General features: G+C 37.9%; 1 protein-coding gene and 1 non-coding gene across 2 annotated transcripts; both read left to right on the top strand.

Annotated features, from left to right (window-relative positions):
* The first annotated feature begins 3,977 nt into the window (after positions 1–3,977).
* Positions 3,978–8,935, top strand: LOC113691474 (uncharacterized). The gene is made up of 2 exons (XR_011815774.1): positions 3,978–5,315; positions 5,525–8,935. It is a non-coding gene; the product is annotated as an uncharacterized protein (transcript).
* Positions 8,936–13,830: 4,895 nt separating this feature from the next.
* On the top strand, positions 13,831–16,301 carry LOC113693874 (peptidyl-prolyl cis-trans isomerase CYP28, chloroplastic). The gene is made up of 2 exons (XM_027212627.2): positions 13,831–14,801; positions 15,953–16,301. Exons 1-2 carry the CDS (start codon positions 14,123–14,125, stop codon positions 16,159–16,161), a joined length of 888 nt encoding a protein of 295 aa, XP_027068428.1. The 5' UTR covers positions 13,831–14,122; the 3' UTR covers positions 16,162–16,301.
* The last annotated feature ends 7,913 nt before the right edge of the window (positions 16,302–24,214 follow it).

The raw sequence follows: 24,214 nt of genomic DNA on the forward strand, positions 1-24,214 counted from the left end.
TAACCCAAATCCCTGTAAGTGGAATTTTTTTTTTTCTCTATAAGTGGTGGGGTTCGAAGTCCCTAATCCCTTTTAAGTTGCCATGTTGCAAAAAAAGGGGCCACTAAACTAAACCCCAGTGGTTCGTCGTAGGTTTCTCTTACGTTGCAATGCCGCAAAAAGCATTGTCACGAAGAATTAAGTGGGAAAGAAATTTACGTAGCTGGCAGCATCTGAATCTGTCAATTTTCGGAGCTTGTTAAAGCAAATTTGCCGTGCGATTGACAATTTGACAGGCACGAGGCATAAAGGAGGAGCGAGTCGCTCCAAAGGCTGCGCTACAACAAGTCTCCTGGACATCAGCATGGAATACAAATCAATTCCCATCGCTGTCGGTGCCAATCGATTGAGACGAATATCGCCAGAAGTGGAAGTTAGAGGAGTGTGGATCATCTCTTTTCACACAGAAAGTGGAGTGTCGATGCATTCAATGATAGAAACTCGGCAATATTTCCTCATCACAACTCAAATTTTGATTCATTTCGTTTATAATGCTTGTTCGAAGATAACTCGATCTAACCAAAAAAAAAAAAAAGGAAAATTTTTTTTTTTTGATCTATCCAACATGTACAGACGCACGTACTTTGAAATTTATGTGCACGCAAAGAAAAAACTTTGTGCGAATCTGCCAAATGTATAACATTATTTTTTGTCTCATAAACTTTGTGAGATTATACATTCCTAATTGTGCATATGAAAAAGTTTTACAACGAATATTTGTACAAGATGGATCCTAATATATCCGAGTTATTTCTCATTTATTTTTCTCACCCCATAAATCTTAGTAAAATAAGTAAACTACAAAGTATGCACTATGGTTTTGACATGATTTAATTCACTTTCTCATTGAAATAAACAATAATTACCAAACATTAATTTCAGGTTGTGAAGGACCAGGTGCCCTAAATGCCCATCTTTTTATTTAACCTTATAGTCATTATTATAGGGCAAACGCATTGAAATTTTAGAATTTTCTTCCAAAATTTCCTGCTATTCGAAAAAAATTTATTTGGATTGGTGCGCAAATTTCTATTAATATTTTCGTTTTCCAGACACTTTTCAACGTAGGATCATCATCACAAACTGGTGCATCACTTGCTATTTTCCAACATACCTTAGATATCTTGTACCATGTTCTTGCAAATTCCAAACGTGCAGCGCATCGTACACTGGTGGTGAAGTAGTTGCGAATATGGATGCTGCTACCAGCTTGTTTTTTTTAGTAGGAGTTACATTCTAGAATCTTGACTTTCCCATCACAAGAGTAAAACTCCTCTCGCAAACTTTCGAAAACGAAATTGGTGGAGTTTGTTAATTGCACGTTTCCACTGACTTGCCCCAAAGCAATCTCATATTCAATTTTGCCAACTCGCACAAGTCTCCACAAGGGTTGTTGGAGGAAAAATCTAAGCCATATTGCTAATTACTTGTATCTAAGTTAAATTGGTGGAAGGTTATAGCATCTTCACTAGTCTGTGCTTGCTTAGTGCTCTTGGCTATGATGATCGGGTGCTACTTTGGAAGGGAAGGAGCTAGCCAGCAGAAATGCTAGTTCGTGATTCGACTCTCAAATCGTTTTCTTTTTTTCTTCTTCCTCGTTAGACTTGAAATATCATAAATCGTTAGTACTACGTGTCTAGAAAGGTGGCCGCGTTAAACGAATTATTGTATGACCGAAAGGACCTCCTGCCAAATTTCACCGATACCTTAGAGCGCTTTTCAATTTATATGTGTGTGATGACGTTATACAAAGTTGATTTTAGCGGTGATTTTTGGTGAATGTGTAGAGTGCGACAAGCTCTTCAAAGGAATCGAGGTTCATTCTTAACGCCACACGTAAGGCATGTGCAAAGAACGTGAGAGTAAAGATTGAAACAAATGTCTAATGCATGTACTGCGAACTAAAAAGCATACACATGCTTGCAAACATTTTGATGCCGACCACACCAACCAAGCGCGTGTGTGAGTGAGTGTGTGTGTGTGTCTCTCTCTCTCTCTCTCTATATATATACATATATATATATATATATATATATATATATATATATATATATATTAGGGATAATATTAGAAACCTCCCTTGAAGTTTCTCCTAATATCGCTTAACAATTATGAGGTCGTAAAAATATTACTTACCTCTCCTATTAATTGTAAAAAAAAAAAAAACACTATATTAACACTCACTTGATAGATAATTCACATATTTTGAATTGATTTTTATAATAATTAGTACAACTTAAAGGGTTGAGCCATGGATTGAGACGAAATTGGGACAAAATACAAGATTCTTAAGAAATCGATTTTGAGCATATAGAGTTAAGTTGGTGCTAGTGTATTTATTTATAAATACTTTTTGATTTTTCAAATTTATATTTTTATGGTCCATGGATTTGTGATGTGATAGTGCTACTAGAAATTATTTTTCAGGTAGTGTTTTTTTTTTCCGGAATAAACAAAGTGGTTTCGGAGTATTTTTATTTAGCAGAATGAGTAAAATGGTAGTTTAGGAGTTCTCAAACTCTTATTACACAAATCATAGAAGTAAGAGAGATACGTGATATTTTAAAATCTTATGGGCGCTAAGTGATATTAAGAGAAATTTCAGAGGAGGTTTATGATATTATCCCTATATTTTAATCCTCATAATTTCAGGCTTCGTGATGCCAGGCATTAAAAAAAAGTGATATCAGGCATGAAGCTGCTGCATTCCCGCATGAGTGTTTGGGTCAGTCAAACCGTGTATGAGTCTGATCAATTACATGCAAAGATTATGACCACAACCGTTCACTCTTTTTCTATGACAGACTGCATCAATTGATCAGACTCATTTTCAGGAAAAGTTGAATTATATTTCTACGAAAATAGTATACTCTTTTAATTTTTATGTACACACAAGGGAATTAATAGTTTTCTTTGGGTTATATTTACTTTGTTTATATCAATGCAGTAAACTTAAACTTAAATATGATATTTGTCATATATTCTAATTATAATCTTTTTAATCTTACCACTCAATCTAACCCCCGCTCTCTAGAATATGCATAGTATATCTCTATATTGATATTATTCTTAGGATTTCAAGTCAAAGTTAAATTAGTGTGTTCGGATTATGAGTTATTTGTCCAAATATAATTGCTTACATCACCATTACAATTTCCAATACATCATTTTTATCTTCCCAATTACCTTTTTATTTCACATACATCACATCACAAAAAATATTACAGTAAAAATATCTCAAATAACTTACAATCCAAACACACTCAGTTAGCGGCTACTTTGCGGTGAAGTAATACTAGTACTAGTATGCATAAGATGTATAGTATAACTCTATGTTGATATTTTTCTTAAGAATTAAGTCAATATATTACCTTAGGAATTCAAGTCAAACTTAAATAGTTTGGATTGTAAGTTATTTGGGATTATTTGGAATATTTTTACTGTAGCACTTTTTGTGATGTGATGTATGTGAGATAAAAAGGTAATTGGGAAGGTAAAAAGGTGTACTGAAAATTATAATGATGATGTAAGCAAATAAAACTGGGTAAATAATGCTCAATCCAAACAAACCCACTGGCTACTTCGAGGTAAAGTAGTAGTAGGAAGCTTCCCAATTTCTCGAGTCTCGTTTGTGTCTCCTGGGTCCCTCAGTATATGCTTCCATAGAAATTAATATGCTCGATTTTGGATTAATCCGATATTATATAGAGCGTGTTTAACGTTTATACATCATTTTTTTTTATTTATATCATAAATAAGTTTTTTTTAATTACTTTTTTTATATTTTAAATTATTTTTTATTTCACATATATCATATTATAAAAAATAATTATTTCAAATAATATCATATCCAAAATAATCCTCGGACACCAAACGGTTTACAAAAAAAAAAAAAAAAATCAAGAACCCCCAAGGAGTGTTAATATCGTAGACCGGCAGAAGGGGGGCCCCGTAGCGCGTATCGGTTGCGTTGTACCGGGTCGGTTATTTAATGAGTGTGGGAATCCCAGGAGTATGCGGCTAGGTTGCACAACTTGTTGGGTGGGGGTTTGTTGTTGAAGAGACCGTATAATAATTCCGCATAAGGCGCTGTTGCATCCGCTTCCGTTCTCTCTCCGTCTGTCATCACTCCTCCCTCCTCTTCTGGTCTTCGTCATTTATAAGCTTCATCTCCTCCATTTTTATAAAATGCCATTTCCACCCACCTTTTAAATCTGTCTCTCCCTCTAGCTCGCACCCTCCTCACCCTTGATCAGATTTCACACATATAAGAGAGCAGAGGGAGGAGAGAAGAGTAGACGAATTAGTAAGAGGAACGGAAGGGGATGGCCACAGGAGCAGCTGGTGACGGAATCCTCCGAGGTATGTTTGACGGGTGCATTTCCGGCTCCGATTTGGGGATCCAAAGGAGACCTTACCACCGCAATTGTAGCTGCGCTTTGCATAAATCCCGGGGTCACTGCAGCCACGCGTCCAAGTACAACAATGTTTCGTACCCTATCAGGCGTTCCTGGAGCGAGGGTTGTCTAGCTCTAATGGGGGCTGCAAGTAATCACAGCAATTCCTCCCCTTCGCCTTGCACTTCTCCGGCGTTTGGGGCGGAGGCTAGGAGACCCCAGTTGGTTTTGAGTAGAGAAGACGAAAACGATCACGAAAAATAGTAGTACTATTAATTATGAGTTGTGATCTTTGGAGTTTCTTCGTTTCTTTGAAATAAGATGTTCTGAAGGTTGACATTCAGAAATTACTACTGGTGGGTAGGTTTGTTCTTTTGTTTTTTGCCAGATTTTGTGTCTTGACTGCATTGCATGTCGTTGGGCTGTTCAAATCTGGTTTATGCTGTGATTTTGCGGTGGAAAGTTGGAATCGGGCAAGACAAAAATGTCGATGATCAAGAGAAAGAGCAAAAAAAAGATTCAAAAATTAATTTCTGCTAATGCCGGCGTGCATGTATTATTTTAGAGCGCTCTCTTAAATTTCCTTGTAGTTTCATCCCATCTATCTATCTCAGGTAATGAATGAGCAAGAGGATTCCATCTCGATTCGTACAAACATATCAAAATATTATTTTGGCTTGACTTGTCTCTTTAGAGCCTCAAGGTTCCTTACACTCGTCTCTGGCATTGAAGCAACTAGAAACATCCCAGAAAGCGTTCTTCACTCGTTTTCGTTTCACTCCCTTTTTCTCCACATGGTTGAAGAAGCCCAGATTTCAATGCGACATCTCAGAAGTCCGACTTTCCAGCTGCAGAACGGCAGAAAGAAAAGAAAACGTGGCAAGTGCAAATTCATGTCGACTGAAATATATTTATTACTAAATAAAAAAATATAAAAAGGAAGAAAACAAATGTTATCTAATCTAACCAAAGTTTAATAGGGGAAATTCAATTGAAGATGCATGTATCGGCATTCAAAATTCAGCAGGCATACCATCTTGAAAGTTGAAACTACCTGTTGATTTTTTTAAATTTTATTTTACCTACAGGGGTCCCACTTTGGAGCGTTTTTACCACTGAACGATCCAAAACATTTCTGGTGTGCACGGGATAGGAGGAGTTCGGGGAGACGTGGACGGAGGGAAGTAACGCCGTGATGGGAAGCACTCACCCCCCGCGCTTTTGGGAGGACCACGTGGTCTGTTAGTCTGCTTACTTGTTTTTTGGTTTTTTTTTTTTTTTTTTGTCCGTTCCGTTTCCGCTTTTATTAGTTTATTACGAGCAAAATTAGTTTAATATAATATATAATTAGTGGGAAAAACTATAACCCGTGTCGGCCCCATCGCCCTTTTACTGAAACCGAACACATATAGTAATTTATTAAATTGTCCCCATTTGTTTATCAGCAGCCAACCCACCATGGGTCCCGTTTAAAACTTAATCATGGTAGTAATAATGCGGGTCATCACTCTTTCCACGGTTATTAGATTGACGGGTATCTCTCTTAAAGCTCTCTTTTCGACTATTATTATGAGGCCTTTATAAGATGATGGTCCCTGATTAGCGACACTACTTAGATTGATGGGGTAGACTGGATTGTGTTTTTCTTGCGAAAAAATTTCATCATTTTCCGTGAATATTCTTTCAACCTATTTTTTAATTATTTTTTTACTTTACATATATAATACTCCCTCCGTCCCATTTTGATAGTTCTCCCACGTTGATAAATCTGATTATTTTTTCACATAGTTTAATAAAAAGTAGTTAACTTTATTGGAACAATCAATTTAGATAGTTATTTTTCTAAAATACCCTCACATTAATTAGAGTACAACTTTATGGGAACTTGAATTGATGGTAAAAAAAATAATCAACTCTCATTAAATGGAGTAGGTTTATAATAACAATAACTTACATTGAATAAGGGTATTTTAGAAAAAATAAAATACAACTATATTCTTCAATTGAAAAGTGAACTATAATTTGGGACAGATGAAAAAGGAACACAGGACTATCAAAGTGGGACGGAGGGAATATATCTTTAAAAAGTGTTATAGTTATTTATCCTTCGAACACTCTCCAGAAAAATGCAATCCAAATGGATGCAGCGCCTTGTTTGGTTTGTTATTTTCTAAAAAAAAAATTTATATTTTTTGTGAATATATATATATATATATATCAGATCGTTGCATTACTTTTGCTACGAAAACTAAAAAAAAATCCAAACGAATTATACTGAATAATCTACTGGCCCAAAAAAGTTACACCCGCATACCCAAAAAAGAGTAGTACATTTGCAAAAAAAAAAAAATGTTATACCGTGCCAATTTTCCAAAATACTATAGACAGAAAAACAGAAAAAAAAAAGGAGCAAAATGAAAGCAATTAACAGAAGCGAAAGTGAACCGCCAAACAGCTACCTAGCTCAAACCCTCTCAAGTCTCAATTGAAGTCTTTTACCCATGAAATGGATTTCAAACCTATCATATTGACTTACCCACTGGAACCTGTTGTAGTTTTCTTGTGGAAGTCTTTTCTCCAAAATCCAATTCAAAACGCGACCCTCAGTCCAATAACTTAAGGGAGCAAGAATGATGTTATCAATTGACGAAGATGCTTACTCTTTTAGGATTGGACATCTGCCTAGGCTTGATTGTTTGACCAGAAATGATCGATAGAAAGAGCCCATTTTCAATTTCTTTTACACTAGACACCATCAAGTGCAGTGTTTGATAAATCTACTATAGAGTTTGCCTTCTCCTTCTGTGCCCGGGGATTAAAAATATTTTTGCTTTCTCCTTGATTGGTCATGTTTAGTACACAAAGCAGCATACTATCTCTTTTTTCTTGCCTTTTTTTTTTTTTTTTGGCCTTGATTGAGGGATATGTCAAGGCTCACACCCGTCCAACGTCAATACCTCTTCTCTTAAGGTAGTGATTTGGATTCAGGGCTCACAAGGATAAAATTCAGGGAGAGTTCGACCGATTAATATTTTAGATAGGATAAAAGTAATCAAGGAGTTAGATAATACAATGATATATACAGACGCCCCGTCCTGGGTCTAGACACGTGGAAACCCAGCAGGGGCAGAGCTGGGCTTGAGCCCTGGGCCCCTGGCAATCGTCCTGGGACACACCGCCACTAGGGCTCCGCAGGGCTCCAAGGAGTAATCCCGCAGAGGGCGGGGAGGATCCCCTTCAGTGCGGGATTGAGGTCATACCAAGCAAGTCCCGAAACGTACTGAGGTCGGACTCTGGAGCAGGTATAAATGGTAACGCACACCAATTACACGAGGTACGCTCACTATTGGCACACTGCTCTCGACTGCTTTACTTCCCGTGAATTTCGCTCACCGGAAAACTAACTTGACCGTCGGAGTGCTCTCGGTGATCACCTCGGGGCTCCCCGGTTAGTCTCCCAAGAGACTACTTCCTGTTTGTTTTGCAGGGTTGAACTAGTTCTCCTCATCAGCACGCCGAGCTCGTCATGTCAGCTCAGTCCGGAAAAGTTCAGTGCTTCTTCGATATACTATAACCTATGACAGTAATATCATATTTAGTATATATAGCCAAAAAAAAAAAAAAAGGTAACAAGTAAAAGAGGGATTCATAAAGTACTCCCTCCGTTCCTTATTAGATGTCCTAATCCATTGTTTCTTTTTATCTGTCATTTTATGATATCAAGAAAGCATTTATGAACTTTTTTCCAAATTTACCCTTGCTTACCCTTTCAATTTTCTTGAATTGGAACTCTAAATAATTAAATGCAGTATTTGTAGCATTAACAATAAAAGTAGTTGAAGAGATGAAGAGAGATAAAGGGTAATTTTGAGAAGTAAAGTTAAACTTTTGTTGACTTTTAGAAAATAACCAACTTTCTTAATCTAAGAGAATTAGTTATTCAGACCATCTAATAAGGAACGGAGGGAGTACAGTCATTTAAGTACGCTCTCTTCATTTCCCAAGCCTCTTCTTAACTGTTAGCACATGGTGGAAACGAGTCTAGAGTCTAGAGCTGCGTTCTCCTAGGAAAAATTGCTTTCGAAGGGAAACAAGAAAACCTCTGAGAATGATTTTCAGTGACTTTGTGCTGTGTGTCACAAATTGAAGCGTCTTTGCTGCATAGGTATGGAAGAGTACTGCTAGAATGAATGGGGTGCCTGGATGGCCCAATAAAGCGTCCAAATGTCAGGCATCCATCATACATCAGAATTGAAAGACTACTAACAACGAGCGAAGCTTCAAAAACAGTTGGGTAATAAATGGGAGTGAAAAGATCCAGGGAACGGATGCTACTTCTTCACATTGCATGAGGATTGAGGGCCACTTCTGTTCTGCTTTTATCTTCATTTACACTAAATTAGGTTTAGTGGAGTCTTTGAGCACTAATTTTTTCTTTTCTTTTCTTTTAACTCTTTCAGCACTAACTTATTGCTTTGGTTGTCTAACAAATTACGCAAGGTGAACATTTTTTTAGGATTAATCTTTCTAAAACTTACAGTGTATTGGATGAATGACAATTATGCAGAGTTCGAATTTGAAATTTAACTTTTACACATGTGTTATGAATCAAACGGTACTGTCATTGTATATAAGATTTACTCAATTTTTTATATATCAATAGTATGGATTAATTTTTTCTATACTGACAGTATATATATTATTAGCGTTGGATAAATAATAACTAAATAAAATTTGAATTTGAAATACAATTTTTGTACATATATCATGGATCTAATAGTAAATAACAACTATGCAAAATTGAAATCTGAAATTCAACTTTTGCATATACATCATGGATCCAATGGAGATACTGTACACATTGTCAATATATATATATAATTTATTTTAACAATATATACACTATCACATTTAGGTTAATTCAAACATTTTTACCATCTCTGTTTAAAAAACGCAACATGATGTCTTCTTAGAATTTAGGGGAAAAAACATACACACACACAAATACACGGCTTAAATGGGCCGCCCAAGGTCGTCTGGATGCCAAAGCAGCGGGCAGTGGGCCCCCATTTGATCGCAAAGCTAGAAAGAAGTCTTGGGGGTCTACAAGTCGGCCTCTGAGTATCTCAGTGAAGGCCTTCGGGCCTACGCTGTTAAAACGAGGGTCGCGTTTATTCAAACGACAGAACAAGTTCCAGTCAAAACGTGTTTCTACGTACACACCAAGACACTCGCACTCTTTCTAGAAAGCCTCCTAATTTTAGGAGAATTTCACTAAGATCACCGCCAATAAAAGGAAAAGGGGGCGCCGGCGCCGGCGCCGCCGGGGGAGGGGGAGGCGGGAAGGAACTCACTTCTAATCTTCCCATGATTACAAATATTCTTCTAAGATTGCCTAATTCTGATAGAATTCCAATAAGATCACACAAGGGAAATTGAAACCTTCACAACATCAGTGCAGCAATACCGTCACAAAATTCACAATCTTGGGACTTTTCAGTCTTCTTCTTGATGCACTTTTCCTAGTTTATTGCGAATGAATGTCCAATGACCATTCAAAGTCTCGATGCGTTCTAAAAAGCACGATGTCACAAATCCATTTCCTAATTATCTATCGTCAAAACAAAAATTATTTATTCAATCCGAAAACCAAAAAAAAAAAAAAAGAATCTTTCTAAATGATGAGTAGAAATATGTAGTTGGCAACATGATTCGATCGATACAGGGATTCTCTTTGCATAGAGACCACCGCTCAACGCAACAGAACGCCAGCTAGAACAATGCCAATTTCTTGAAATTTCTGTTGGTTACATGATATCACCCCAAGCCCAAATCCATGGAGATTTAGTATGGAAAGGATTTCTTGAAACCATCGTAAACCTCCGTAGTCTAAACTACAAAGTTGGCTAATTTATTCCAAGTGTTTCGAGAAGCAATCGTGCCTAAACGATGATAGCTAAGATCCCTTTTTGTTATTTTTACCAACTGTTGTGTTGACAGAAAAGATGTATACAAGCGACCTCCACATATTTAACCCCTTTGACCGCTATCAACAAAGGGTACTTCTCATTCTCCAAAATGCACAGATACAGGTAGACCGAGCGGCAGCCCCTACAACACCAGCATTCAGGAAAATAGAGGAGACGAAAAGGGAAGCCAGAGATATGACAATTGGAGCCATTGGCATCTTACTTTGGTGTGCTATAGCTGGAAGTGTATCAATTTACCAGACGGAATTTCGGCGGAGGCCATACCACCGTAACTGCAGCTGTGCACTGCACAACTTGAAAATGGCTTTTCCAAACGCCTGTTGTCTACACAGGAACATTTCATTCTTGAGAAGAATGTCATGGAGTAAATGTTCCTTGTCCCTTTCAGCCCCAAAGCTGTCTCCTCAACCTTTTCTGGCTAGCCGTCTGTTGGGTAAAAATAAAGATAATTAGCACCAAAGTTTGATATGGCAGAATGAGATTTGGAGCTTTGCCAAAGAGATAATTCAGAGGTTTGATATGAGGCCTATAAAATTACAGACATGTAACAGTTTGGTTTGGAATCATCGTTGTCTTGTAAAGATACATGTAATAGATTAATAGTAGTAATAATATGTTTGTTGTGCAAATGATTCTAGATTCATTAGTTGAAACTAAATGCTACATCTAACATTTTCTCTAACTGCAAGCCATAAAAAGTTCAGAGCTGAAAATTGCCTTTCGAGAGTCTCGTTGTAAGATGACAAAAGATCTCGAGGAACATCTTTTACAGAATGGCATCTATGATAAGTTCAGTAGATTGGTACAAGGAACTGTAGGAAATTATTCGTACTTGAGTTTACAAGCTTTTGCATTTCTATTCGTGAATTACGTCAGGAGAGCGCCATCACAAGTATTCCAACTATAATGCAAGACCATGAATTATAGTTTGGAATTATGGTTTGGAGATGCAGAGAAGTGAAGATGAAAGTAAGCAAAAGAGATTGGATGTAGTCATTGAATTCTAAAAGGCAGTTCACCGCAAAAGGTTACCCGAACCAACAGTTATTGTAGCCTTTTCTGTAACAAGCTATAATAGTTGCAGAACATTGATATCTAAAGCACAGAGCTACAGGACTTGGACAAAGATGTCCGTAAAGATAGTTTTCCATTCCAATGTCACGATGTACAGTCAAAACTGAATCTTAGAAAATGCCAATCCCTGCATGTGGAGCTTTTGCTAATGGTCTGTGGTACCGAGCTTTTTCTGCACTAACTAAAGGTTGCACTTGATCACACAATTGCTGCAGTGAATGCATATCCAGTGCACTATTATTAAAAGGAAAAAAATGCTATAATTAATTTGTGATGGTGGTTATATTTGGATTGTCCTCTGTGGATCAAAAGCTGAATACCACTTTTGATCCACTGAAACTTTTAAGTACTTCTGAACGTGCAAGAGAATTTTTGTTTCTGCAAAGTTTGTAGAAGAGTACGTTAAATCCTCTTCACAATATTTAGTTCCAGAGAGTTATATATCGTGATTTTGAAGAAGCAAATATTAAAAACAGTCGGGGAGATGGTAACTACTCAAGTATATTCAATTTTTAAAATGTGTTTTTGAGTGTAAGAACCTGACACCAGTGCGCATAATTACATCGGTGTTCCGATTGTGTCTTTGCCAAGTAAATTAGACTGAACAAACCACCAGCCTTTGGGCTGACTGGTGGCCTGTTTGGTGGGGTGGAAGGCAAGGTTTGATTGCCACATTATGTAGCTCTTCAAAAAATTCAAACGGGTGTGTAGTACACTCGTTTGGTCCGATGGTGGTTCATTTCTCGTCGGTCCCTCCATTGGTTCAATTGGATCCCCCATTAGAATAGGCCAGAATAGGTGTAGAATAGACTATTGTCAATTATCGAAAAAAAAAATTAGACTGAACAAGCAGCAAATTATATGGACTGCTGATTCAAATCGCCAAATGGATGGAGCCAGTGAAATGGAATCATGACTTGCATTTTTTGTGAGCTTCAAGCGATTCATATCAGATCTTTTGTTCTATAGAAAAAGGTCATTTGCTCTTCGTGCATAACAAAACGGTTGACTGACGGCTAGTTAGTGGAAGATGGCCAGTCAAATGAATGAAAGATAAGGTCAGTACCAGGAATATTGGGTTGAAAACTATCTGAGAACAGTCTTCCTGCAAAAACTAGGTTTGAAGTCTAAAGCCATCTGCAGCAAAATCCAAGCCGTACTGGAGTCGGAACAAAAACAAGCCTACTGAATCCACCTGGCTCTCCTGGATTAAATGGGATTCAAAGAAAATGAGACTTGCATACTACTGCTCTACACCTTATTGTGGAAGTAAAGATGGCAACATCATAATTCTTGGAACCTAAATTTGGAATATGAGCCCCTCAAATTGCTACTCCATATACAGTCACATCAACTCAACGATATATAAACTTGGGGTGATTGCTCACCATGTCGGCAAATTCATACCTCGCAAACCTCTCGTAGCTCAGTGAGGCTGAAGCTGATTAAAGACGATGCTTCAGTGCACCTTGAGCATACCAGCGCACAGCATGGAGATTGAGAGGAGACCGTACCATAGGAATTGCAGTTGTGCATTGCACAAGTTGAGGCATGAAAATGTGAATATCTGTCCCAAATGTGATCATGCAACATTTCCAAGAAAGAACTCTTGGAGCCAATGCAACTTATCTGTAGAAGCTACCAAAGCTCTTTCTGATAGGTTTCTCAGGGTCATATCAATTAAGAACAGACACGAAGTTAACGAAGTCATCTGAAGAAGAACAAGTACAGCCTGGATTATATTGCGCTATTGGGAAAGGAGAGTAGCAAGGAAGAAGCTGGTTTCAGTGGAAGTCTTTAGTCTCTGTCCAGTTCTTTAACTAGCTAGGCGCTCCTTGAGATTCTGATTTGCGAAATCATATCCAGAAAGGCAATTGCCAGTTTGTGTAAACTTCACTTATCCTGATTTCTCGTAATAACATTTGCATTTGTTGTTCAAATCAAACTCGTGTCAAGAACTATTGAAGGTCTAAAATCAATCGTTTGACCTTTAAAGAGGAGTCCAAACGCATCAGAAGTTGAAAGCTTGAGCTAATGGGATCAGCATAGTCCAGGTCTGACTACATTTCTCGCACAACGTAGTCCACACTAACACACTATCAAAGCGGTTCCGGCTTTTAAAAGAAAAAAAAGAAAAGAAAAAAGACAGCTCTGTGTATCAGCTACTGGCCTTGAACCATTTACCGACATCGAATTACCAAAATGGGCTCGTTCTAAAGAGGGGGCTAATTGATACTAATTAGCTTCGCAACACTATAAATCATGATAATAGAGTCAAATTGTTACGAAATTTGATTGGAAAATCATTGTTAAAGCATTTAAATTACTCAAATGAGCTCAATTCGCAGAATAATCCAACGTTTCCTTCACGAGTCAAATTAAATCTTAGTTTTTTCTTTTTCTTTTTCGGGATTTTTTCTAGCATAGAGAGCCATATCATAATTCATTCACCAAATTCCCTTATCCAAAACTTCATCCGAAGAAGAAGAAGATCACCATTGTAGTCCCCACCTCAACCAATTCTGTGGCATCAAGACCCTCCACATAGTCCCCTCTCTTCCTCTCCTTCGCATCCCTCCTCCTCCCACATTTTCAATCCCACCATGCAGCACCGTCGTCATCATGGGCTGCTCCACCACTCTCTCTTCCTCACCTCTCCTTCCCCACCACCACCACCACCAACCCACCGTCAACAAACTCCACCGGCGCTCCCTCCTCTTCCTCTCCACCTCTCTATCCCTTCCAACACCCCTCTCTTCTTCTTCCACCTCCCCTCCACCGCCACCTGACACCACCATCACCGACAGAGTCTTCATGGACTTCAGCATATGCCCCTCTTACTTCCTCAACCGAAATCTGGGCGACGAGCTCTCACTTTGCACCGACGCCGAGCCAGTGGGCCGCCTTGTCCTCGGCCTCTACGGCAATCACGTTCCCATAACCGTCTCAAACTTCAAAGCCATGTGCACCGGCTCCTGCGGCTCGAGCTACAAGGGCACTTTAGTCCAAAAGATATTCCCGGGACAATTCTTTCTTGCAGGGAAGCAAGGCCGGAAAGATAAAGGGGAGGTCAAGCCGCCTCTGGAGTTGACTAGGAATACTGAAACGGTTGAGTCCAAGGCTTTCACGTTGGAACATACGAGGCCTGGTATTTTGTCATTGTGCTTGTCCGAGAACGACGAGGAGGATGATATTAAGCTGGACCCCAATTATCACAATGTTGAGTTTATGATTACTACAGGACCTGGACCTTGCCCTCAGCTTGATTACAAGAACATTGTATTTGGAGCTGTGCTTGAAGGTCAGTTCTCAATCTCTATCTTTTATTCTTCAATCCATTGGTCTGAACTTTCAATTGTCTTGAGATATAATGATGCCTGCATGATCAGTACTAGTATAATGCTGGGATAAAAGGAATTTTTAGGTGTGCATGCATGTTCTGCTTTTGTGGAAATTGTGGCATGGGCTACTAACTACTTTGCAGTGCTTGTGACATTTTGCTGTAGGCAGTGTATATATTACTAGTACAGTATATTATTATTTGAAAAAATGACTAAATTTGAGGGATCTAATTTCTAATTTTAGTTTCCAGTATGAAATTGTGGCATGGGCTATTTTATTTAGGTGCTACTTTGTTTTGAGATATATGCGAGCCTGCATGAGTACTATTACACTGCTCGTCCGTTAACCCCAGTGCTGTCGAAATATGATATTGAAGGGAGTGGGGAGGGATGCTTTTGATTAACATCCAATTGCTAATAACTTGGGAAGAAGCAGATATGCGCTACTTCGGTTTAAACAATGCAGTAGCATATGAAGTCATATTGCTTGAATCCTTGTAATCCTTAAAAAGATACTAGGACTCCCTCCGCACTGATGAAATTATCAAGACTCATCTACGTAATTTGTGATCCTTCTAGAGACTAGAGTTTATTCCTGTTCTGCATTAGTCCCCCATGCAAGGTATGAGGAAAGCAATGAAGTCTCTATCTGTGGACTGCGGAGTTTTGAGTCAAATACCATGTTTAATTGCAAGGCTTATTTCACATTGTATTTGGTTTCGCGGGATCGTGCCTTATTGGTTAATTTGTGTGTACTAATGTCAAGAATTCGGAGGTAGAAAATGCATAACCGTTTTCCAATCTTTTCTGTAATTTGGTCAGTAGTTTTGCCTAGAGTATTCTGTATAAAGCTAATGCACTGATTCTTATCAATTTTCCTGTTTAGTCATAAATATTTGTGTTATTTTTTCACAAAGGTTTTGTATTATTGGGAAGGATTGGAAGTAATATGCCATTATGCGTTACCGTTTTCTTCCCGAATGAACTATTTTCTCATGTTTTCTGCTCACTAGAAGATTATGCGTACTTCTTGTCTGTGGATTGAAGATAGTGAACGTAGTCACTTAATGAATTCTATTGCTTCAGCTTAAGTGGTTGAGTTTCATGCTAGGGTTGGATGTGGTGACAACAATATCAGCAATCCCTACATATAAACCAGCTGAAAGAATCCGACAATACAATGATCTTGCGCAGTTCCTTGGAGATGAAAGAGCGAAGATTGCTCGTGCAATCTGGAATAGACCCCTGAAGACCCTTTATATCAGTGACTGTGGAGAACTCAATGTCACTAAGCCTACCCTTTTCCGTAGTCTTCCTTAGCACATTGTTTATTTGGTCTGTCTCCATTCTTGCATGCAGAGTACGCATTTCTTATTCGTTGTTAACACTCTCTGCTCAAGGAAATTCATTGTACATTACAATTCACAGAATGAAGAATAGAATGTAAATCTTGGAGACTCTTTGAGTTGGCCATGGTTCAAAGACGAACTCGGCCGATTCAATCATCAGAACGGAGCTCTCACAGTTCCGATATCGAGACAAGATGACTGCAAGATACATGGATCGCCGAGAATTCGACCGAAACACCGAGAACTCGGCTGAAAAGTTTCCGACACGGCTAGAAATAGCCGAATCAACCCGAGTTTAGCATATTTTGTTTATATTATTTTGTTTCTTTTGCTAATTTTTTATTATTTTTGTTTAGCATATTATTTTATATTATTCACAATTTTTAAAATGTTAAATGATTCAAAATTTGCACCTCGCCAAAACTGCGACTGATATACCGAAATTGATGTGGAACGATTTAGACCACGATCACAACCGTAACGACCGTAACCGCAACTTTGAACCATGGAGTTGACAAGTCCAAAGATAAGCTGCTACATTATCTTCTTCATTCTGACCACCTTTTCTTTGTGGTTGCCATTGAGTAGTGGAGGTGCTGAAGACGTCCGAGTCAAATTTAACACCGTCCATCTGCGTCACGTCCATTCCTGGACTGGACTGGCGGGCCGGGTCTGCTGTTAATGGTAGCGGACTTTGAAGCAGAGAAATAAGTGCATTAAAACGAAGTTTGTAGCTTCTGAAACAAAATTGGCCCCTCAAGCGAGAAAATATGTGCCCGTGACAATGTCCAACTGGTCCCGAAAACCTAACTTATTTGGTAGGAACGTTAACCAAGGCACTGTGAGGTAGACACAGGCGACAATTCTAGTATTGCAGATGCGATTCTTTGGAAGGGTAGAACCATTACAGTCCTAGAATTATTGATTATGACATCTCTTATAAGACGGTTCTTGTTTACAGTTTCAGAAACCCTGATTGCGGTTTCCATTTCGATTCTACTTCTTCCCGGTTCTAGTTTTGGCTCTTTATGGTTATGGCTTAGATTTCTTACATTTACACTTGGGTACTCATCGTTACAAATTTTGACATGAAAGTGATCTGACAGTGGATTTAGAATCAAGAGAATCGACGGTGAAGAAAATACATTCAGTTCTTGTTTGATGTAAATATGCAGCCCAATAAGCCCAACTCTGGTCTAACACATGTGGAGTTGTGACCATTGCCACGCGACCTTGTGAGTCTGTAGAAAATACTATCCGGGGGCTCCACCGACCCTCCCCCTCCAAAAAAGAAGAAGAAGAAGATGATGAAAGTTTGGATGAGTAATTGATGAGCAGATAAGATTCAGAAAGTACAAGAAAGGGGACCGCTGACACATTGCCAAACAGGGCCTTGCTAGATATGTCTAAAAAGGTAAAGGCCATCGTAATAAACGAGGACGATCAAGAATCGCCGAGTATTTTTTTTTTTTATTGCATGCATCAACTGGCAATGATGAAGGGCAGCACAGGTTTCATGGAAAGGTTAACTGTTCTCAAAATTAGTTTTTGGCAGTGGGAGAATGAAGGCTTTGATGGTGAATGGAAATTATGAGAGAGGAGATCCAAAAGGGACCACTGACATTTAAGAGTGGTTGTGGTGATAGCTTTTTTCATGCTTGGGCTTTGGGATGCCGAAGTAAACGCCGAGACGGAACTGACTACAGGGGCGACAGTCACAAGACATTATTGTTTGTTTCAAATCATGCTGCTATAAAAACCAAATTCGTGTGGCTGAAAGGAAATTTCTATGTGGAAAAAAATAATAATTAAAGGGAAAGGGACCACGAAGGGCTTTGGTAGATTCCTTCCCTTTGAACAAAAAAAAAAAAAAAAAAGAAGAATGCTTCTCGAGTGCTCACCATTTTTCTTGGATCATGTTTTTCTTTAATTAGACAAAATTTAACTTTTCCATTCTCGAGTCATAATTTTCCAAATAAATCTCGACCGGGACTCGAACCCCACGAATTTAGGTGCTAAGGACATTTACGATTCTAAGAAAAATTTTTGGGGCAAATGAAGATTGCAAATCTTATAAAGGAAAAGAAGAGAAAGGATGCTCGAGAATCAAATTAAGGAATTCACGGCTAATCTCCTCTTAAGGACCATCTAAGTTAATTTTTAAAGACGGCTATTAAAAATTTCGGTCTGGCTAATGAGTGCCATTAAGCACTCTTTGATGCCCCAAAACGGGAAAAAAAAAAAAAAAAGATTTGCCTTTTCCTTATTGTTTGTGTGAAGGGGATTGGAATTTCTCGCTTTTCATTTTCTTCTATTTTCACATGTTCCTTCACTATGATTAATTGAACTAGTACGTTTTTGTTTTTACGGTAAACATTTGTTATCATTTATCATCAGATTATAATTTATGACAGCCAAAGGGCTGGTGGTAGAATTTTATCCATCCATTTGCCCCGAATATTTGGACAGTGATTAATTTAGGCACTTTTCCACAAAATCCAAAGGAGAAAAGCCGCCGCCACATCCACATTGACGACTGTTGAGCACTGGAAACTCTCTTTTCTTCCAATTTCGAGCACCTGCACCTACTCGTCGCATCACTTTTGGAGAAAGGGTGAAAGCATATTCCTTATGGTGGTCGATACACTAGGCCGTCACTCCCACTTCCTGAAGATGACTGAATTTCTCAAAATATAAAATATAACTGAATGTGCATGCGTACCTTTTTTTTTTTTTTTTTTTACTCATTTGCTCTGTCCTCAGAGAGATTTAAGCCGTCTCATATAATATATCTTTTATTTTTCTTGGTTTTTTGATTAATTTAACTCAAGATGACATCAAAGGGCTAATTATACTTTTCTGGGAGATGGTATGACCATGCTTAAATATTAATTTATCATTCCGCCAAAAAAAAAAAAAAAGAGATTGGTTTGAACGGCTGGTTTTTTTTTTTCCCCCGGATGTTGTTATGGTCCGGATAGACCAACCTCTTCGTCGTGATATGATTGCTGAATTCTTTTATCCCAGGAGAAAATCTATCATAGTTTTCTTTTTTCTTTTTTAAGGCCACCGATTTCGGTTCGAAAATTGCTTGTTTTGATTTCTTTAAAAGGTAGAACCAGAACCGAGCATTGCAAGAATGGTTACGGTTACGGTTCTGAAACCTTGGACTCCCAGGTTTCATTTACGATTTAAACTTGAACCATGACCGTGTCTCAACATCGTTCATAGGTTGTAGTAGTGTTATACTAGAAAACATGCAAGCATGTCAATCAACGGGTCTTACTTAGCGATTGTAGTAACAAAATCACCGGTATGAAGTGCATAACTTCCTCCTCGCATGGGCCCAATTTTCCAGTCTTATACGATAAATTTGGCTTGATCTAGAACACAAATGCTCTATGCCCCTCATGAACAGCTCGGTTGATCACGGAAATCTCTTTAGAAACCGTTGTTCAGTTCCACCAGGATTCGAGTCCTATGATTATCGTGTTTCAGGAGATGGGGCATCTCCTCTCGAGCCGCAGGGGGATTAGTCGGACCGAAAGTTCAGATACCCCGTGCGCCTGAAAAAAAAAAAGAAAAAAAGAACACAAATGCCCTACGCCTAGAAGATATTTTGTTATTGAAAATAACTGTTCATTAGCGCATACGCTACACAATAATCTATGATCTGTGTAGTTCGGCCATGCATGGGGCAATATTACATAGACAAATGTTTCATCGGAAGGATTCCATCATCACGATTCTTAACTAGGAAAGATTGCCTTCCAGACAAATTATTATTTTTTTTTTCTCTTTAAGTAAAAATTATGTCCACGTTCGAAGTTGTGCGTCACCATCGCGCATGAGATTTGTCACCAAATTAAAATGAAAGGCAAGGGAAAATGTAGGTTACCAATTCAACCAATATAGGTGTAGAATAAGTAGATAATGACGAAGTATCAAGCATTATTTTTGATCCTCTGTAACCCCACAAAATCTCAATCAAACAAAAATTAAGGACACCAAGAAGATGACAAATTTCCAGGCTGCGCTAATCGTTCTACATTTTCGCGTGGAATCGGTCAAAGTACGCCTTAATCAGCTTACTCCTAAAGATATATCTATATATAAAAGCGGAACACAAAATTGAAAGGTACTAAAACAAATGAATTGAACCAGACTCTCTCCATCACTTTCCTCCCCCAACCATTTTTCTTTGACAGTTATAACTGTTAATAAAAAGACCTTTTGTTCTTGCAGATTGAGAAGTAATTTAATCAGTTATGCAGAGTCTTGTCAAGAGTCCACAGCTCGCTCCGCGAATAGAACAGATTGCATGAGGCGAAGGTACCGGGCAGTTTGGTGATAAAGAATCGAAGGATCAAATTGGAGGCTTTTGAAATTCACACAGTCTTTGCTGCTGCTTATTATTATTATGTTTGGAAGCATCTTTGAGCTGGAATTTTAAACCAAGAAGCCGATTCTAGATGTAGCATTCAAACTAATCATCTTGACTTGCGCGTTCAACCAATGCTAATAGCCTAATATTAGTAGTCATTAGTTAGTAGACCAAGAACATAGAGGGTTTCCACAGGACACTACACTACAAATTAAATGAATAAACCGTCCAAAATGAATCGAGGAATAAGTAAAAATGAAGAGCATGACATGCATAGATAGCTGTTTTGGACGGTTCTAAGGGGATATATATATATATATATAAAGTTCCAATTTTATCAAAGAATTTTTTTTTTTTTTTTTTTGATAATGGGTGCCCTGCTCTAGGCCTGTTTGATAAACAAGTTTTTGGTTAAATTTGTCTGCTGCAAATTTTTTAACAATTTTAACTACAGTAACTCAAAAAAACTTCTCAAAAATTTTAAATTATACACTTCAAAATATCCAAAATTTTATATATTTCAAAAAAATTTTCTACAACTTTTACAGCAAGTTACAGTAAAATTTTAAATAAATATCCAAAAAAATCCATTTGCCAAACGAGACTTATGCTTACCTGAATTGACTTTTTTCTATCCTAAAAAAAAATCACCATTTTGAGTGAACGAGTGATTTCTGGATACGTGAACCTTGCATCAAGAGCAACAATTAAATTAAAAGTAAGAAGAAGCAGTTAAGTTCATGGGCATCCAAGAAAAAGTATCAAGATTAATAAAATGTTACCCAAAAGAGAAAAAATGATACGACAACCAAATAATAAATGGAAGTAAAAGTAAAGAAAGCGTAAAAGAATTGCCGTCGGGGTGACGGCAAGGCATATGGTACGTGGAGTGAATAGGTGGGGGACCAAAGCAAGTCGCGACACGTGGTGAGACCGACGACGTGCAGGACCAGAACTGGGCTAACCTCAAACCCAAAGCAATACCGAAAAAAGAAAAGCTTTGTTAGGCCCACTGACTACCACTACATCCCTCCCTTTTAAAAAAAGAAAATTACTTTATTACCATTGTGGGTGGGCTCGAGGTCGAAGAGAATAGGCGAAAGAAAACTGAACAGCAGCAGCAGCAGGAGGTACCGACCGTTCCCCCTCCGCCAAAGTAACTTTAGCCAGCCGCCGGCGCTACCCCCACCCTTCCTTCTCAGCACACAAGACGAGACGACAGCCAAAAAGTCGTAGGCGAGTCCCCACGGCGAGGTTGTTCAGACGCGGTGGCCCACAATTTACAGCCAGCTGGGAGGTGTGTGTGGGCCCCTGGTGGCTGGGAGTTTTCTGGGGGAGGGGGGTGTCTTGGCTGACTTGGCTGTCCCTGCTGAAAACGAATTAATTGTCATGGCGCGTGATTCAACGTGGTCCCTACTACGTGGAGATGATGGGAGTGCCGTGGTCCATGAAAGGAGAGGGCGACTCGTGGAGAAAGGGTACGGAGTTGATGTCACTGTCAAGGTTGCTAACGTCTGGCGGAAAGAGAGGAGAGCAGAGCCCAGCACTACGGCAGAATAGAACAATGGCCAGCGCCAGCGGGCACCGCCCCACCCTTCCCCGGGCCCCCATTACTCTTGTTCTTGTACGTTCCCTCGCTCTCCTGTGCCGTATTCCAGTCTCCTCAGTATTATCGCTGTTTCCCGCCTCTGTCCCTCTCATCTTCCTAGGTTCTTCTACTTTTTCATCCACTACTACACTCAGCAATTTATTTACCAACCAATTCCTTTTACTGAAAAAAAGAAAATAAAATTTTTCATTTTTAATGAATTCAGGAAATTGGAACATCAGCTGAACCCGTGCTTTTTCACCTTTTCTTTTTTTGGTCCTTTTCCTACGAGGACAAAGTGAAATTAAATCGAAACAGTATCTAAACAAAATGGAAAAAAAATGAATGAATGCGACTATGTGTGTTTAAATAGTAGTAATTTTAATATAAATCACATGTACCAAAAACGACTCGAATCGAGTCGAGTTTTAAATTTACTGCACCTAACTCGACTTGTTTTTTGTGTGGGCTCAAGTTAAGTTTCAAGATCAACGAGTCAAGAAATTGGAGTTTGAGTTAATCAAGGAAAATGCAGCTTTAAACTTGAGTTGACAAGGCTTGCGAATAGGCCTGCAAACGAATCGAGTCACTCGCGAGCTCGAGTATATATATATAATATTTTTTATTTTTTTATTTTAAGTATATATTTTTTTTATTTTAAGTATATATATATTTTTTATTTTAATAGTAAAATTACATATATATTCTTAATATTTTATTATTTATTAAGAAAAATATTATTTTATTTATTTTTTAAAAAATAAAATTATTTTATTTTATTTTTCAAACTCGAGTTCGAGTTTAATAAAATTTAGTCGAGACTCGGCTTGATTAGCTCAAAACTCGACTCGACTAGCCTCGTTTGCAGTCCTGCTCGCGAACTAAAAGTGGATTTCTAACTCTTGAACAGCTTGAATTACACGTAATTTTCTGGATCGAGAGCAGTTCAAAGTCAGCCCCAATTTGTATTTAGAAAATAGGAATTATTGTAAATGATAAATAATAAAGGGGCAATTATATAATTTCATATGAACTCAAACTGATCGAGCCATTCATCGAATTATCGAGCCTACGAAAGTATCACTCAAACTCAACTCGCGTATAACAACAACAATTTGCTCCAGTTCGACTCAAACTCAACGATGATTGAGCTTGAATCGAATTCTAACATGATTTGCTCGACTTATGTGCAGCCTACTTCAAACACTGCATACACGTAGAAATATTTGGGGCAGGAGTGGAAATGGTTGTACGGAAGAATCGTTTGATTCCTAAACAATGCAACTACTTGTGCAATAGATTACAGTGTTCAGGAACCACTACATTGACAATACAACCATTGCTGTCCATTTCTTGAAATGTTTGACCCTTATGTTCTTAACATTAATATATTGCTAAAATAACAAGATATGAATGTGCTAGCAAATCTTACCTTTGAATTCGGTTTTACATAATTTATGTGCATAACAATCGAGCTTCCTTAAACCAAAAATTGCAGCCGTGCAATTAATTCACATAAAAGATATTATTGGTGTTTCAAGTTACAACAACGCTAGTACTCAGTGTGTTTGGGTGGTAGATTGTGCAGAATATTATTTAAAATAACAATTATATTATTTTTGTGTTCTGATGTATACGAAATAAAAGGTGATTAAAAAGATAAAAATATATATTAAAAGATATATTTATAATGCAAGTAAATAATATTCTGGTATATAAGTGCTATTGAAACAGGCTCATTATGGGTTGTTATTTATGGATTGACTATTAGTTTTAGCTACAATCAATGATCATCTATATTTGGTGTGGATAATAAACATACAATCACAACCTCTTTTCTTCTTCTCTTTGGACGGTGTATTATTTGTATAAATTTATTTGCTTGCATCATACTCACTTTTTCAGCTATTTTATTTCATATACATTATATTTTAAAAAATGCTACAAATTTTTTTTTTCAAATAATCTCCTATTCAGACATGCCTACATCATGTTAAAAAATCAATTTTGATATCAACTTCAAGATCCACCTATAAATGCAACTTTTTCCAT

The sequence above is a fragment of the Coffea arabica genome, chromosome 6c (genome assembly GCF_036785885.1).
Source record: "Coffea arabica cultivar ET-39 chromosome 6c, Coffea Arabica ET-39 HiFi, whole genome shotgun sequence".
Lineage (NCBI taxonomy): Eukaryota > Viridiplantae > Streptophyta > Magnoliopsida > Gentianales > Rubiaceae > Coffea > Coffea arabica.